A 13,430-nucleotide genomic window follows, 5' to 3' on the forward strand; every position below is an offset into this window, starting at 1 on the left:
CTATGTGGGTCCCGCCTGTATAGTACATGGGCCCCACCTAAATAGTATATGAGACCCGTATGAACAGTACATGAGTCCCACGTGGGGGCCACAACGCAGGGGAGCTACCCAAATCTTGGCACTTTAGTATAAGTATATAATACCATCACAATAAGTACTCTGTTTTTAGATCAGAGTTACTACTTGCTTCCCTAAATGCAAAGACGATAGCACAGTAAAAGGAAGCTGTTGTTTTCATGGTCGTTTAGAGGCAAAGTTTTCTAGTGCTAGTTGCTCGTCACACATATGTGATCGGAATAACGAACAGGGTAGCAGGTTCATGAGCATATCCAGCATGCTGGCCAGCACTCTTCGCTATGCTTCAGTTCGAGCTCGACCAGGACCATGTTGCCACTCCACCCTCTCGCCACCACCCGGGGCTGACCCACCGCGACGCGCCCCCATGACCTGGCCTGCCCGCCGCTCCAGGCCGCACCTGAACTGGTCACCTACAACAAATTGGGCACCGACGGTCAGAGAGCCGGAAGGAAATTCCAAATCCGTGACCAATCGAAGCTACCCCACACAATGCAGCCTGAATCGAGGAGGCCACCGCGTACTTGGAGGAGCAAGGTATCAACGAAAAAAGCAAAATCATTGAACTGACCCCCTCACAACAATGATACACGTGTTGAAGACAAATATAAGAGGCAGTGTAGTGGAATTCAGCACAATGCCATCACATGCTTCGCTGTTTATCCGAAAAGGGACAAGGCATAGACCACTGCAGCAATAATATTGTGCATAAATTTAAGACACTGAATTAGTGACCCAATCATTTGAATACAGTCAAACCATATGTATATCACACTACTACAAAAATGTTGATTTGTCCCGGTTGGGAAACTCTTGTTGTCCCGGTTTCCCAATCGGGAACACCAGTCCGGGACAAAAGGGGGTGCCCTTTTGTCCCGGGTCTGGCAACCGGGACAAAAGAGGACCTTTTGTCCCGGGCACAAAGGCTGCCGGGGCAAATGGCCTAGAACAAATGACTGTTTTGTAGTAGTGTCAAGTTATTGACCAAAGACATTGTGTTGTGTGCAAATATATAGTTCAAGTTAATATTTCATAGAAATTATCGATACTATCCAAAATAATATTTTGATATATGATAAAAAATGTAGCAGTCAATTTGGCATCATAATTTACTTAGGAAAGTACAAAAAATTCTCGTTTCTTAGCTGGAGGAAGTATTTCAATATTCTTCCAAGCGTATATTTTTTACATGAACATCTAGGACCAAATTCGACCATCTTGAAAAAATCATGCATGTTTCCTATGCAGGAGATAGGTAAATAGGTTACAAAAAGTTGTGTCATTGCTTTGAACAACACCTTACCTAGAGGACACCAATGGCCTGGCTACCTATTTCCTGCCAATTTGGAAATTTTTCGAACAGATATTCTATAAGCATCCCAAACTGCATGAGCAAACAGAAACATGGTAGTTAGTATGTGGCTCTAGACAGGAAAGTCTAGATACAGAGAGTTACACTTGTATAAAAACAGTCATACAGTTAACGCAAACAAGGTCCATAAAAAAATCAGATAACAAAAAAGGTGGAAACAAATTCCAGGTATCAGGATAAAAAAAAGAATAATTCCAGCAAACAATTATGCAGGTTGTTCGAGGTAGTAGGCATATAACTCATGTAACATAACACCCGCAGAACTTGCCCATTTGGTGGCACAAAGAACAGCAGCGCAGCAACAACTTGGGACAATGCATGAATAGTTATATAACATGGAGTGCAGTTATAACAAGTGACAAGAGCCTTCCGTTGCTAAAAAAATACATACATGCTCCTCCCCTTTCAAGTATTTGGCAAAGATCTTTACTGGGCCGCTTTCTTTGGTAAATACTTTTAAGCCCCTACAAACCAAAAGCCAATGTCGATTCGATTCTTTACAAGAACTACAAATAAACAACACAGTGCATATTGTTGTTCTAGCACTCCGAAGCTCTAAGGATCGCAGAGTGGCCGAGCCGATAACCAGGAGTGCTGAACTGCACACGCGGATCTCACCCTCCTATATATGTCGACATTCTAATGTAGAATCAATTTTATCTTTTTCCCAGAGTAAGATTGAGCTACAGTTTTCCATGGTCCCCAAGAAAATGAAAATTATTAGAGGAGTACTCTCTGATCAATCTGTTGTGTACTGATAAGCCTGTCCCTTTCTACATTTGTGCATGAATTTATATATATGAAGCTGAGAAGAAGATAAAAGATCAGAACTGAACCAATGTTACAATAAAATCAGTCTCAAGTTCTATATTTTGAAACTCCTCATTCCAGGTTGTTTAGGAACCATATTCAAAGTTAACTTGTCACTCTCTAATTTCATTCAGCACAAGCATGTGCAGCAGCAATCTAAATGACTCAACCACCAGCTTCAAAAGATTAGACATAAAGATGCATGTGATGCTGGCATGTAGCACTAAACTAAGTCACACATTGCATATGATTCTTTTCTTATTATATACCAGTATTCCTGTCTCGAAAAGAGCACGCATAGACTCTGTAAGACATAAAAATTTAGGCACCTGCCTTCTCTGACAAAACAAATGCATATAACCAACAGTAAGAAATAGTACTTGCAAAAAGATTTGATAGTTTTTTTACTCCTAGCAATATTTATTGCTTGTTCTTTCTGCATAATAAAACAGTGACAGCCTTATTTCCAATAAAGCGATACAAAGAGCACACGCTAATTACTATAGATGGAACTTCTACTTATGTTATTCACAGGGAAAAAGGCACTGGATCCAGACTAATCTAGAGCAATTACAAACACAAGGAAAGGAACAGAGGAGGGACAAACTCACCCTGAGATGCTGCTGCTCAAACCCAAGAAGCCTACTGCAATCATAAGAAAAAGCAGAGATGTAATCACAATCTACTGATGCAAGGCATAGCACGTAGTGAACATAAACAATTGAAAAGGCTTAGAGATGGGTAAAATCACCTGAGATCCTACTGACGTAATTCCAGAAGCTCACTGCAGGCAGAGATAAGAGAATTAGATGCAATCACTTAATATCCACGGCATGAGATCAGGCAAAGGAAGGATCCAAATCAAAATCAGCTAAGCCACCTTCTTGTCAGCCACCAATTACCACCAATCTAACATCACAAAGCGAGCACCAGACTGAACAACTCTACAAGCAAGAGAAGCAGCAGCCAATTGGACGACTCGAATGATAGGAGCCCATGCCCATACGGCCATACCCACACAGCAACGGTGGCTTCATGTTGAACTCCTGCCCTCTGAAGCCGCTTCAGCCTCCCTATCCACCGAAATCCTCGGCCATCAGCAGCCGCACGCTGAGGCCAACGGCGACCCACGCCTACTGTAAGGGCGCCATCCCGCCATCGTGCGGATCCGGCCGGCGGTGGCCAGTCCCTTAGCTCCGACCAGGGGATGGACACGAACCAGCTGGGGCGCGTGCGTCTGGTGGTGCGGCGGGCGGAGGGGCTCATGGCCCCCCATCATCGTGGCCGGCCGGCATGCACCCCACGCCCTCCGACCTGCGCCCCGCACCGGATCCAGATCCCGCCGGAATGGGCGGAGAGTAGGAGGAGCGGCGGCAAGGAGGATTGACGGAGGCAGGCGGAGAGGGAGCATGGGACCGAAGATGACGGCGGGGAGGCAGAGAGCAGAGAGAGGAAGAGAGAGGGCGGCGGCGGGGTGCTGGAGAGGGAGCGTGAGGGCGGCGGGGAGGGGAGGAGAGCGAGGGGTTAGGGTTCGGGGTTGCGGGAGGGTTCTTTGCAAAAGTGCCTGCGGGGGATTTTTGTGAAAATAACTACATTATTGAAATATTTCTTCTTCGTGTTGAATTAAATTTTAACAAGAGGACATATATGAAAAATATAAGAATGTGGTTTCTGTTCCTTTTGGATGTGCTGCACTGAGTTGCAATTCTTAGAAAGTTGAATGGTTTTTTTGCAAAACATCCAGAGTTCACGGGGTCATGACACGCGTCCCCTTTTGTGCGTGGGATGCAGGGAGAACAGCGCACAGCAGTAGATTTTAACCATTCCGATGGGAAAAGAAACGAGAGCAAACAAAAGAGGAATTCCGAAACTTTAAATCAAAATTGCTTCCTCAAAACTTCATGAATCCAAGCGAAATTTCGGCCACAGATGCACAACCAAACGACCTAATAGGTCCATGAAGAAGTTCGTGAAAAGATGGAGCATCCACGACGAATCGAGCGAAAAACCGAAGCGCCCTAGCAAGAACACGAATTTGGGGAAAACTCAAAATCCGAGCCAATTGGTGAGGGATTTGAAAGGTGATTGAATCAAAGATGTTCACAAGTGTTCTAGCAACAAATCACCTCAAGAAATCCTGCTCAAAACGCGGCCAAATGCGAAGAAAGAAAATTCACCCAAAATTCATCCGAAAATGGCGAAAAAGAAAAGTGCTCGGGATGAAGTAAAAGTACATGAATTTGATCTTTTGATTACTCCACGAGGTCCGATTATAAACCACTCTTGAGCACAACAAAGCTAAGATGGCAAAAAAAATCAGATCAAAGATCCAATCTCCTCTCTCTCTTTCTAACCCTAACTCTCACACCCAAATGAGAGGACCTCCAAAATGAGAGAAAATCCTAGAAGTGATTTTCCTCAAACAGCCCACTCTCTATATATCTCTATATGTAGACGCCCTGGCCAATGACCAAAACAACCTCCATTAAACATACAAGCCAAATAACTCTTAGGGGTAAAACCGTCCAGCATTTTATCGGGCCACCGGACAGACACGCCGCCTTCACAACTTCGCTTCGCCTCGACACAAGCTTCGCGATGACGCCACGTGTCCTCTAGCACGGCCATCCGGCCGCACCGAACGCCCCCGGTTTTGAGGCCCAAACCAGCAAACCTGCCACCTGCGATGTCGATGCGTGTCCGACTCCCGCCAAGTGCCATGACGCCTTCGAGATCTTTCGCGCTCCCGCCGCATGGGCAGCCTACTCAAACTCGCCATCTCCTCCCTCCCTGACTTGGCCGATGCCGTCTTCATCACAATCTCGCTCTCCATGTACTCTTGCTTTGATCGTGCACCATGTGGACCACCCATGACTCCGTCCGGACTCCTCGGGTCCCTCAGCACCAAGCCTCCACTTGTCCTTCACCACCGCATGATGCATCAGCACCAAGACTCCTGCTTGCCCGTCATAACCGCATGGTCCATCGCACCCAAGCTAGAGCTTGCCCTTCACCGCAATGCCGTCGACCGCCATGTTGCATCCTACACCTGCACATCACGAGCTAAGAGATACATTAAATCCACACAATATTATCATTCACTCGTCATCCAAGAGTGACCATCATTGGTCCTCAGGCCTTTGTATTTCTTGGGTCATTTACACACTTCCATCCTATCTCTTTCATTATTCAAGCAATAGTTTTGCCTTTATATGATTGGATTCCGACTCTCACTCTTCTGTTATTGCCGTTCACTCCATTGGCTTAGCGTTCTATTCCATGACAGCTGCGAGCACCTAACTTGGTGTCAAGGTGGCAGCAACTTCGAGTCAAGGCGGTCGTGGAAGTTGCATAGTGTCGCAGAAGCACAATCTGGTGACGACCAGCTTCCACTCCATCCAAGGACTTGTCTGGCTGCGGAAGCTCTTGATTCCCATCCAGAAGAACTTACAACCCGTTCGGTTGCTCGTAATTGGCTGGGCTGGGACAGGAACGGCTGGGCTGATCCGGCAACCCATCACCAGCCGAACGGCTGGATAAGCCGCGGCGTCCGCGACTAGCTTCCCCCTCGCTCATTCGCGTCGCGCATCTCAGCTAGGGTACCAACCATCTCAGTGGATAAGCCAGCCACTTTTTCCAGCCAGAACAGTGGCTACCAGGTGCAACTGTACGCCCAGTCACCAGTCCAGCCAATTACAAGCCCTCTCGTCCTTTATTATTCAGATGCACCTTGTGCGACACAGGGAGAACACAGAGTAACTTACTAGCTCCTTACCCTCACCCAGGAACAGATCCATGGAGGTGGTGACAGGTGCACTACCAAGCGTTATCACCAAGCTCGGTGAACTACTCATCGGAGAGTACATCTGTAGAAGGGAGTGAAGGGGAAGATTAGGTTTCTCCAATCTGAGCTTGAGAGCATGAAGGGTGCCCTTGAGAAGGTCTCTAGTACATCGGCAGACCGGCTTGACATTCAAGATAAGATCTGGGCTAGGGACTTGGGGAGCTGTCCTACGACATTGAGGATAGTATTGACACATTTGTGGTCCGTGGCTAGGGCAAAGAACAGGCCGATCTGCATGGCATCAAGAAATTCATTGATTGAAGTGTTGGTTTGTTCAGGAAGGCTAAGATTTACCATGGGATGGCCCCTGAGATTAGAGATATCAAGATCCATGTTGAAGAGGTAGCCAAGCGGCACGGAAGGTACAAGATTAACAATGATGTTGCTATGCCTCTCATGATCGACCCTCGTTTTATTTGCTCAGTACACGGAGGTGAAAGAGCTTGTTGGAATTGATGAGGCAAGAGATGAGCTAATCAAAACTCTAGAAGAAGAGAATGGAGTGTCCATGCAGCAAAATGGAATGATAGTTTCCATTGTTGGATTTGGGGACTGGGAAAGACAACTCTTGCAAATGCAGTTTAAGAAAAGATTAGAGCACGATTTGATTGTTGTGCTTTTGTTTCAGTTCAAACTCCTAATTTGAAGAAATTATTCAAGGGCTTGCTCTATAATCTTGGCAAGAACATCAATGAAGAACCATTGGATGAGAGTCAGCTCATCAAAGTACTCAGAGAATTCCTTCAAGAGAAAAGGTATGAGAGACCATTCTTTCTGTCAATATGAACAATGTTTTAAATAGCGGGCTATAGCGGTGCTATAGCGGCGCTATAGCAGTTTTGCGGAGCTGCTGCTATGACCACTGCAATAGAAAATAGCATGCTATAGCGGGCTATAGTGGCGCTAATAGCGTTTTGAGAATCATGCCGCTAAATCCTATAACTTGCTATTTAAAACATTGAATATGAACATATGAGATTATTTTTGCCAATGATAATTTATGTTGTTTATAATACTATGGCCATGTCTGGATCTCCTACAAATTATCAGAATCTGGATAGTGGCCATAGATTAAAAGAGTATGGATTTATACATTATAATAGCTGGGCTGTTTGGACCTCTAGATTATAAAATGGTGGGAGGGTTAGTTGTGTTTACATCCTCAAAAGTAGGATGGAGGGAAATAGTGGGATTACAATAATCTGGGTGCTAAGGTTTTTATAATCTATCCAATTACCTGGTGTGTTTAGCTCTCATAAAGACTTTTTATCCAATTTGTATAATCACAATTAGATCTAGACATTCCATAAGTTTACATACGATCAACTAAATGTTCATGCATGGCCCTTATTAAATAATAAAATACAATCACTTTGTCTTTTTCACATCATTATTGAGTGCAAAAATAATATAGCAAAATATATGATCTTTATTTCTGATTGGACTTCTATTATGTTTTGGCAAAGATTCTGAGTGGACTAATCTTTTTTTGCCAAGGATAATTTACGACTTCCTTTCATAATACTAAGGCCATGCTTGGATTCGTACAAATTATAAGAATATGGATAGTGGCTATAGAGTAAAATAATCTGGATTATATACATTATAAATAGTTGGGCTGTTTCGGTCTATAGATTATAAGATAGTTGGAGGGTTAGTTGCATCTATAACCTCAAAAGTAGGATGGAGAGATATAGTATGATTACAATAATAAGGGTGCTTGGAATTTATTATCTATCCAATTACTAGGTGTTTAGATCTCATTATGACTTTTATCTGATTTCTGAAATCACAATTAGATCTATACATGGCCTAAGTCGACATATTGTCAGCTAAATGTACATGCCTGGCCCTTGTTAAATAACAAAATATAACGACTTTATTTTTTCACATCATTATTAAGTGAAAATAATATAGCAATATCTACAATCTTTGTTTCTGACTGGACTTATTTTATGACTTGGCAAAGATTTTGAGTGGACTTATTTTGTCTAAATACATGCTAATCTAGCTGCTCCCTAGCTATTTAAGTTTAATCACAAAAATATTTAATGGTCTAGTTAGCTTAATTTGCATATCTTGATATATATATGAATATTATTAGAAGTTTTTCCAACCTAAAACCATTGCTAATAACTTGCAATCTGTATAGGTTGTTGTTATTGATGACATTTGGGATATCTCAGTATGGAAAATGATCAGATGGGCTTTGCTTGATAATGATGTTGGATTCACTATTATTACAACTACCCGTAATTCTGATGTCGCAGAAAAAGCTGGTGGTGCTTACAAGCTGAAACCCCATTCTTTGAATAACTCCCGAAAGTTACTATATAGAAGAATGTCTGGTATTGAAAACAATACAATAATGAAGACAGAGAAAAATATCCCAATGAAGAGTAGGCCAAAGTATCTGACAAAATATTAAACAAATGTGCTGGTGTACCCTTAGCAGTTATTACGATGGTGTCTGCCTTGTGCACGCTTGTGCCGGCTAAATTTTACTCCTTTATCTGCAGCACGGTAATGTCGGTCGCTGTCACTGACATCAATAATATTGGTCGGCCTTGCAGGTCTGGAAGGAACAGAACGCAGGGGCATTCCGGTGACACACCTCGGGCCTGATTTCACGCAAGGTGAAGGACGGAAGAGGCGACCAGACAGGGATGAATGAGAGTTTTTAAAAAAATTTCAAGAGAATGAGACCTATGTCTCGAATTCAACCCAACACATTTCTCTTCTAACCGTTAAGGTGACACCAGCCAACACACAACGAGTTCATCCTAGAAACGGTTAGGAAAAGCTCGACGCAAAATAGAATCAAGCGAAAATCAATTTACTCGAGCAAGGCATGATACAGCTGAAACAACGATTAGTCAAAACGCCAAAAGCTTGACATAAGGTAGATGGAAAAACAAAGTGATGGACTTGAGCAAAGTTATCACCAAAACTTCACTTAACCAAGCATGTGATGATTTAACAAAGATTAGTACAGCTCAAACCAAGCGGAAGCAAAGCTTAATAAAAAACCGATCAAAAGTCTCACCAAAAAGATTAGAACTCATCACTATAAAAATTAATTAGCACGCAAAGATCCACCAAGTAATACAAGGAGCCAGCACCAATTGACTAGTGTAAGCGAGAGAGCAGAAAGAACTATTCTTAGGTGCAGAAAACTATAGGAAACATGCAAAGCCTAATTGATAATTAATTTAAAATCATTGTTCCTGTAGCATGAAAGTGACATCAAAATTAATTCACCGTTGTTGCTGTCTACCTGAGTCAAATGCCGAGCTGCCGCGCTGGGCCGCGTGCTGTTGCTGCTGGCTGCCTGCTCCTCACGGCGTAGCAGATCAAGCCACTGCACCGGCCTGCCTGCCGCTCGTGGTCGCCTTGCAGCTGTCCGCCGGTGCGGCAATTCGTCGAGCACCGTGCGGGCGTGATTGAGCTCAACTGCCCAAATCGACACATTAGAAGTCAAGAGATACATCAAATACACATAACATTGTCAATCACTTATCATCTAAGGGTGACCACCATTGGTCCTCACAAGTGCATGCATCCTATCGCAGGGTGTGTACGTGTTTCTGTTGAGTGCAAAAGCACGATCATTTGCATAGTTTTTAGTTGTGTGTAGCCTGCTGTTTGTTAGTCTAGCTTGTTTGATGAGAAGGAACAAGACGTATTTTTTGGGTTACTTGCAGCTTGTGACCTTGATCATCATGTGTGCGCGGGAGGGCTCGCCGCCGCTGGGAGAGCCCCGGAGCTCGAGGGAGACGCCGCCGAGAGGGAGGTGACAGCCTGCGCGCCGCGGGGAGGGAGGGGTCGGCCTGTGCGCCGTCGAGAGGGAGGGGCCGGCCTGTGCGCCACCGAGAGGGAGGGGCCGGCCTGCCCGCCGCAGCTGTTGGTGCCCTGCCGGAGAGGGAGAGGAAGAGAGGGGAGGGCCCGGCGGAGAAGTAGAGGAGAAGAGGGGGAAATGGTGAAATTCGTGGGTGCGCTGTGCTGCCGCGGGAGCGCTATGCGCCGCCCTGTGCAGAGCCGTTGGGTGCGCTGCCCTCCTCCGGCGCCGTTGGCCGCGGGCCCGCCCAGTCGAACCGCCAGACGGCCGAGCGCTGGAGAAAATGGCGGCGCCGCCATAGTGCCGGCGATGGCCAACGACCTGGGCACCGCATGCAAATGGGCCACTTCCAGATGGGCGCGGCGTAGCGCGCTGCTGATCTAGTGGTATCTTTATCTGCACTGGAAGTGGCATCCCGAGGTGCGCAACGTGCATACGGCCATTGACCAGAATTTTTCTTTTGGCCGTCAGAAGAAGCCACGAGGCCTGATTCTGCTCAAAAACTAACTTGAGCACCGCCGTTCAACTCCACAGGCCATTACTGCTCATAGCTCACACGTACACCCACCAAACTTGCTCCTTGCGCCCATAACCAGGTCCTCCGCCCATGTAGGTCGCCATGGGGGCACTGCCCAGCCTCATCCCCAAGCTCGCTAATCTGGCCGCCGGTGAGTACGGTCTGCAAAAGGAGGTGAAGGGGGGGATCATCTTCCTCCAGGCTGAGCTCGAGAGCATGCAAGGCGCCCTCGAGAAGATCTCCAAAGCGCCAGCAGACAAGCTTGATGACCAGGACAAGATCTGGGCAAGGAAAGTGAGGGAGATGTCCTACGACATAGAGGACACTATTGACACGTATATGGTGAAGTGCAGCGGGGGGAGGAAGCTGGCCGAACAGCATGGCTTCAAGGAAGCCATTGACCGGACCCTCAAGTGGTTCAGGCAGCCCATTATCCGCCTTAAGATTGCTAAGGAGATCAGAGAAATCAAGAGCCATGTCGAAGAGGTAGCCATGCGGCGTGATCGGTACAAGGTCAACACTGATGTTGCGAAGCCTGTGACCGTCGATCCTCGGTTACTATTTGCTCAGTATGAGGTGAAAGAGCTCGTTGGCATTGATGAGGCGAGAGAAGAGGTAATCAAGATTCTAATGGAAGGCAATAATGAAGTGTCCAAGCAGCATGGCAAGATAGTTTCTATTGTTGGGTTTGGAGGCCTGGGAAAGACTACTCTTGCCGATGTGGTGTATAAAAAGATTAGAGCACGATTTGATTGCTCAGCTTTTGTTTCTGTACCTCAGACACCTGAACTAAAGAAACTATACAAGAGGTGGCTATATGATCTTGGCAAGAGCATCAATGAAGAAACATTGGATGAGAGACGACTCATAGAAATACTGAGAGAATTCCTTCAAGACAAAAGGTACAAAAGCACTCCTTCCATCAATTTTGACATACGGAGTTTCAAAGTTTTTTTAGCCACTGATAATTTGCACCGTATTTTCACAATACTCCTTTTGTCAATTATACATATGAAGTATAAGGCTACATATGGTTAATTAAATGTTCATGGATGGTCTCTATTAAATGACAAAATACAACCACTTAAGCTTTATCACATCATTATTAAGTGCAAATAGTTTCCTAACTGGACCTATTTTTTGTTTTGGCAAACATTCCGAGAGGACTTATTTTATTTGTCCATGAACTTGCTAAACCAGCTGCTCTGTAGATATGTTAATTCAATAGTCCAATCTTTAGTAGTGCTCAACTTAGCTTAATTGCATATATACAGCTAGAATATGAACAATATTAGAACTTTTTTCCTTCCTAATAACGTGTGGTATGTGTAGGTACTTTGTTGTTGTTGATGACATAAAGAATATGTCAGTCTAGAAAATGAGTAGATATGCTTTGCCTGATAATGATGTTGGATACACAATTATTACAACTATCTATCTTCCTGATGTTGTTGAACAAGCTGGTAGTGCTTACAATACGAAACCCCCCTTTATTTGAATAACTCCCTAAAATTACTGTACAGAAGAACATTTGGTATTGGAAACAAAGGCTTGCCTTGTTTTGGCAATCATTCCCAGTGGACTTATTTTGTCCGCAGACTTGCTAATCCAGCTGCTCCCTAGCTGTTTTAATTTAATCATTAAATCATTAGTAGTGGTCAAGTTAGCTTAATTTGCATCTAGCTGGTATATGAACAATATTACAACTTTTTCAATCCTAAAATCACAATTTTTTTCTAATCACTTGTGATATGTGTAGGTATTTCGTTGTTGTTGATGACATATGGGATATCACAGTTTGGAAAAGGATTAGATGTGCTTTGCCGGAAACTGATGTTGGATACACAATTATTACAACTTCCCATATTTCTAATATTGCTGAACAAGCCGGTGGTGCTTACAAGTTGAAACCCCTTTGTTCGAACAACTCTCGGAAGCTATTTTTTAGAAGAATATTTGGTAACGAAAAGAAAGACAACAATGAAGAAATAGAAAAATGTCCTGATGATGAACTGGCAGAAGTATCTAACAGAATACTGAAGAAATGTGCTGGTGTGCCCTTAGCAATTATTACAATGGCTAGTTTGTTAGCTTGCAAAGCAAGAAATAAACTGGAGTGGTATGAGGTGTACAACACTGTTGGTACTGGTATGGAAAACAATATGGATGTGGAGAATATGAGAAAGATTTTGTCTTTTAGCTATTATGAGCTGCCATGCCATCTAAGGACTTGCTTGTTATATTTAAGCATGTTTCCTAAAGATTTTGAGATTGATAAGGATCATTTAATAACAATGTGGATAGCTGAAGGTTTTATCCAATGTGAGAAACAGGGGATCGTCAGAAGGTTTTGAAGAACCAGGCCAAGAAAAGTCTTAAGGACCGGTTGAACCGACGCCTCTATTAATAGCATCGGTGCATGCATCAGTGCATGCGTCAGAAGGTTTAGGAGGCTGAGGCTGAAGAAACCCTTAAGGACCGGTTGAACTGATGCCCCGTCGGTGCAATGACGCAAGCTGTTAGAAGACATTGAAGTTCAATGGCTAGTAGAGGAGGTCAGTGTGACTGACGCATATGATCGGTTTAACCGACACCTACGTGCTTTTTCTGGAAAAAGCATGTAACGGCTAGTGGAAGTTGAGTGGAAGTTGAGTGACACCTAGAAGAACATCTTCAAGCCACCCAAGTGCATATTGATCACATCCTTAGGTTTATCACAAGCTTTGTAATAGTGAGTGCTAGGATTAGCTCTTCAGAGAGTGAGAGAGCAAGGCAAGAGCCTTGTGTGCTAGTTCAAGAGGTGAACCACAAGTGTATCTCGGTGCACCGACCCCTTGGAGCTTTAGAGGCTCGCCGGCAAGTCTTCAACCCTCCAGCTTGGTGTGGAGCGGCGATGACGACCTTTGTGCGGGGAACGTGGAGACCCCCTTCCTTGGTGGAGAAGCTCATTAGTGGAAATCGGGATCAAGGTGAC

The 13,430-nt window shown here is 44.5% G+C and overlaps 2 protein-coding genes and 1 long non-coding RNA gene across 4 annotated transcripts; 2 read left to right on the top strand and 1 right to left on the bottom strand.

Annotated features, from left to right (window-relative positions):
* Positions 1-103: 103 nt before the first annotated feature.
* Positions 104-3,804, bottom strand: LOC120694089. 2 transcript variants are annotated; one of them, XR_005683332.1, is made up of 5 exons: positions 3,272-3,804; positions 3,009-3,041; positions 2,869-2,902; positions 1,379-1,459; positions 104-488 (listed from the first exon to the last, which is right to left on the bottom strand). It is a non-coding gene; the product is annotated as an uncharacterized LOC120694089 (long non-coding RNA). The 2 variants fall into 2 exon arrangements; XR_005683331.1 differs by having other exon boundaries at positions 3,138-3,804.
* Positions 3,805-9,678: 5,874 nt separating this feature from the next.
* Positions 9,679-11,514, top strand: LOC120694083 (disease resistance protein RGA5-like). The gene has a single exon (XM_039977251.1). The coding sequence runs from the start codon at positions 10,559-10,561 to the stop codon at positions 11,492-11,494; it is 936 nt and encodes a 311-aa protein (XP_039833185.1). The 5' UTR covers positions 9,679-10,558; the 3' UTR covers positions 11,495-11,514.
* Positions 11,515-11,923: 409 nt separating this feature from the next.
* On the top strand, positions 11,924-13,102 carry LOC120694084 (toMV susceptible protein tm-2-like). Its single transcript, XM_039977252.1, has one exon. It carries the CDS (start codon positions 12,208-12,210, stop codon positions 12,808-12,810), a length of 603 nt encoding a protein of 200 aa, XP_039833186.1. The 5' UTR covers positions 11,924-12,207; the 3' UTR covers positions 12,811-13,102.
* Positions 13,103-13,430: the final 328 nt, after the last annotated feature.

Source organism: Panicum virgatum, unplaced genomic scaffold (genome assembly GCF_016808335.1).
Source record: "Panicum virgatum strain AP13 unplaced genomic scaffold, P.virgatum_v5 scaffold_2976, whole genome shotgun sequence".
NCBI lineage: Eukaryota > Viridiplantae > Streptophyta > Magnoliopsida > Poales > Poaceae > Panicum > Panicum virgatum.

What these genes read in the sequence shown, in the direction of transcription:
- LOC120694084 (XM_039977252.1), top strand. Translation starts at nt 12,208, where the DNA reads ATGTGTAGGTATTTCGTTGTTGTTGATGACATATGGGATATCACAGTT.
- LOC120694083 (XM_039977251.1), top strand. Translation starts at nt 10,559, where the DNA reads ATGGGGGCACTGCCCAGCCTCATCCCCAAGCTCGCTAATCTGGCCGCC.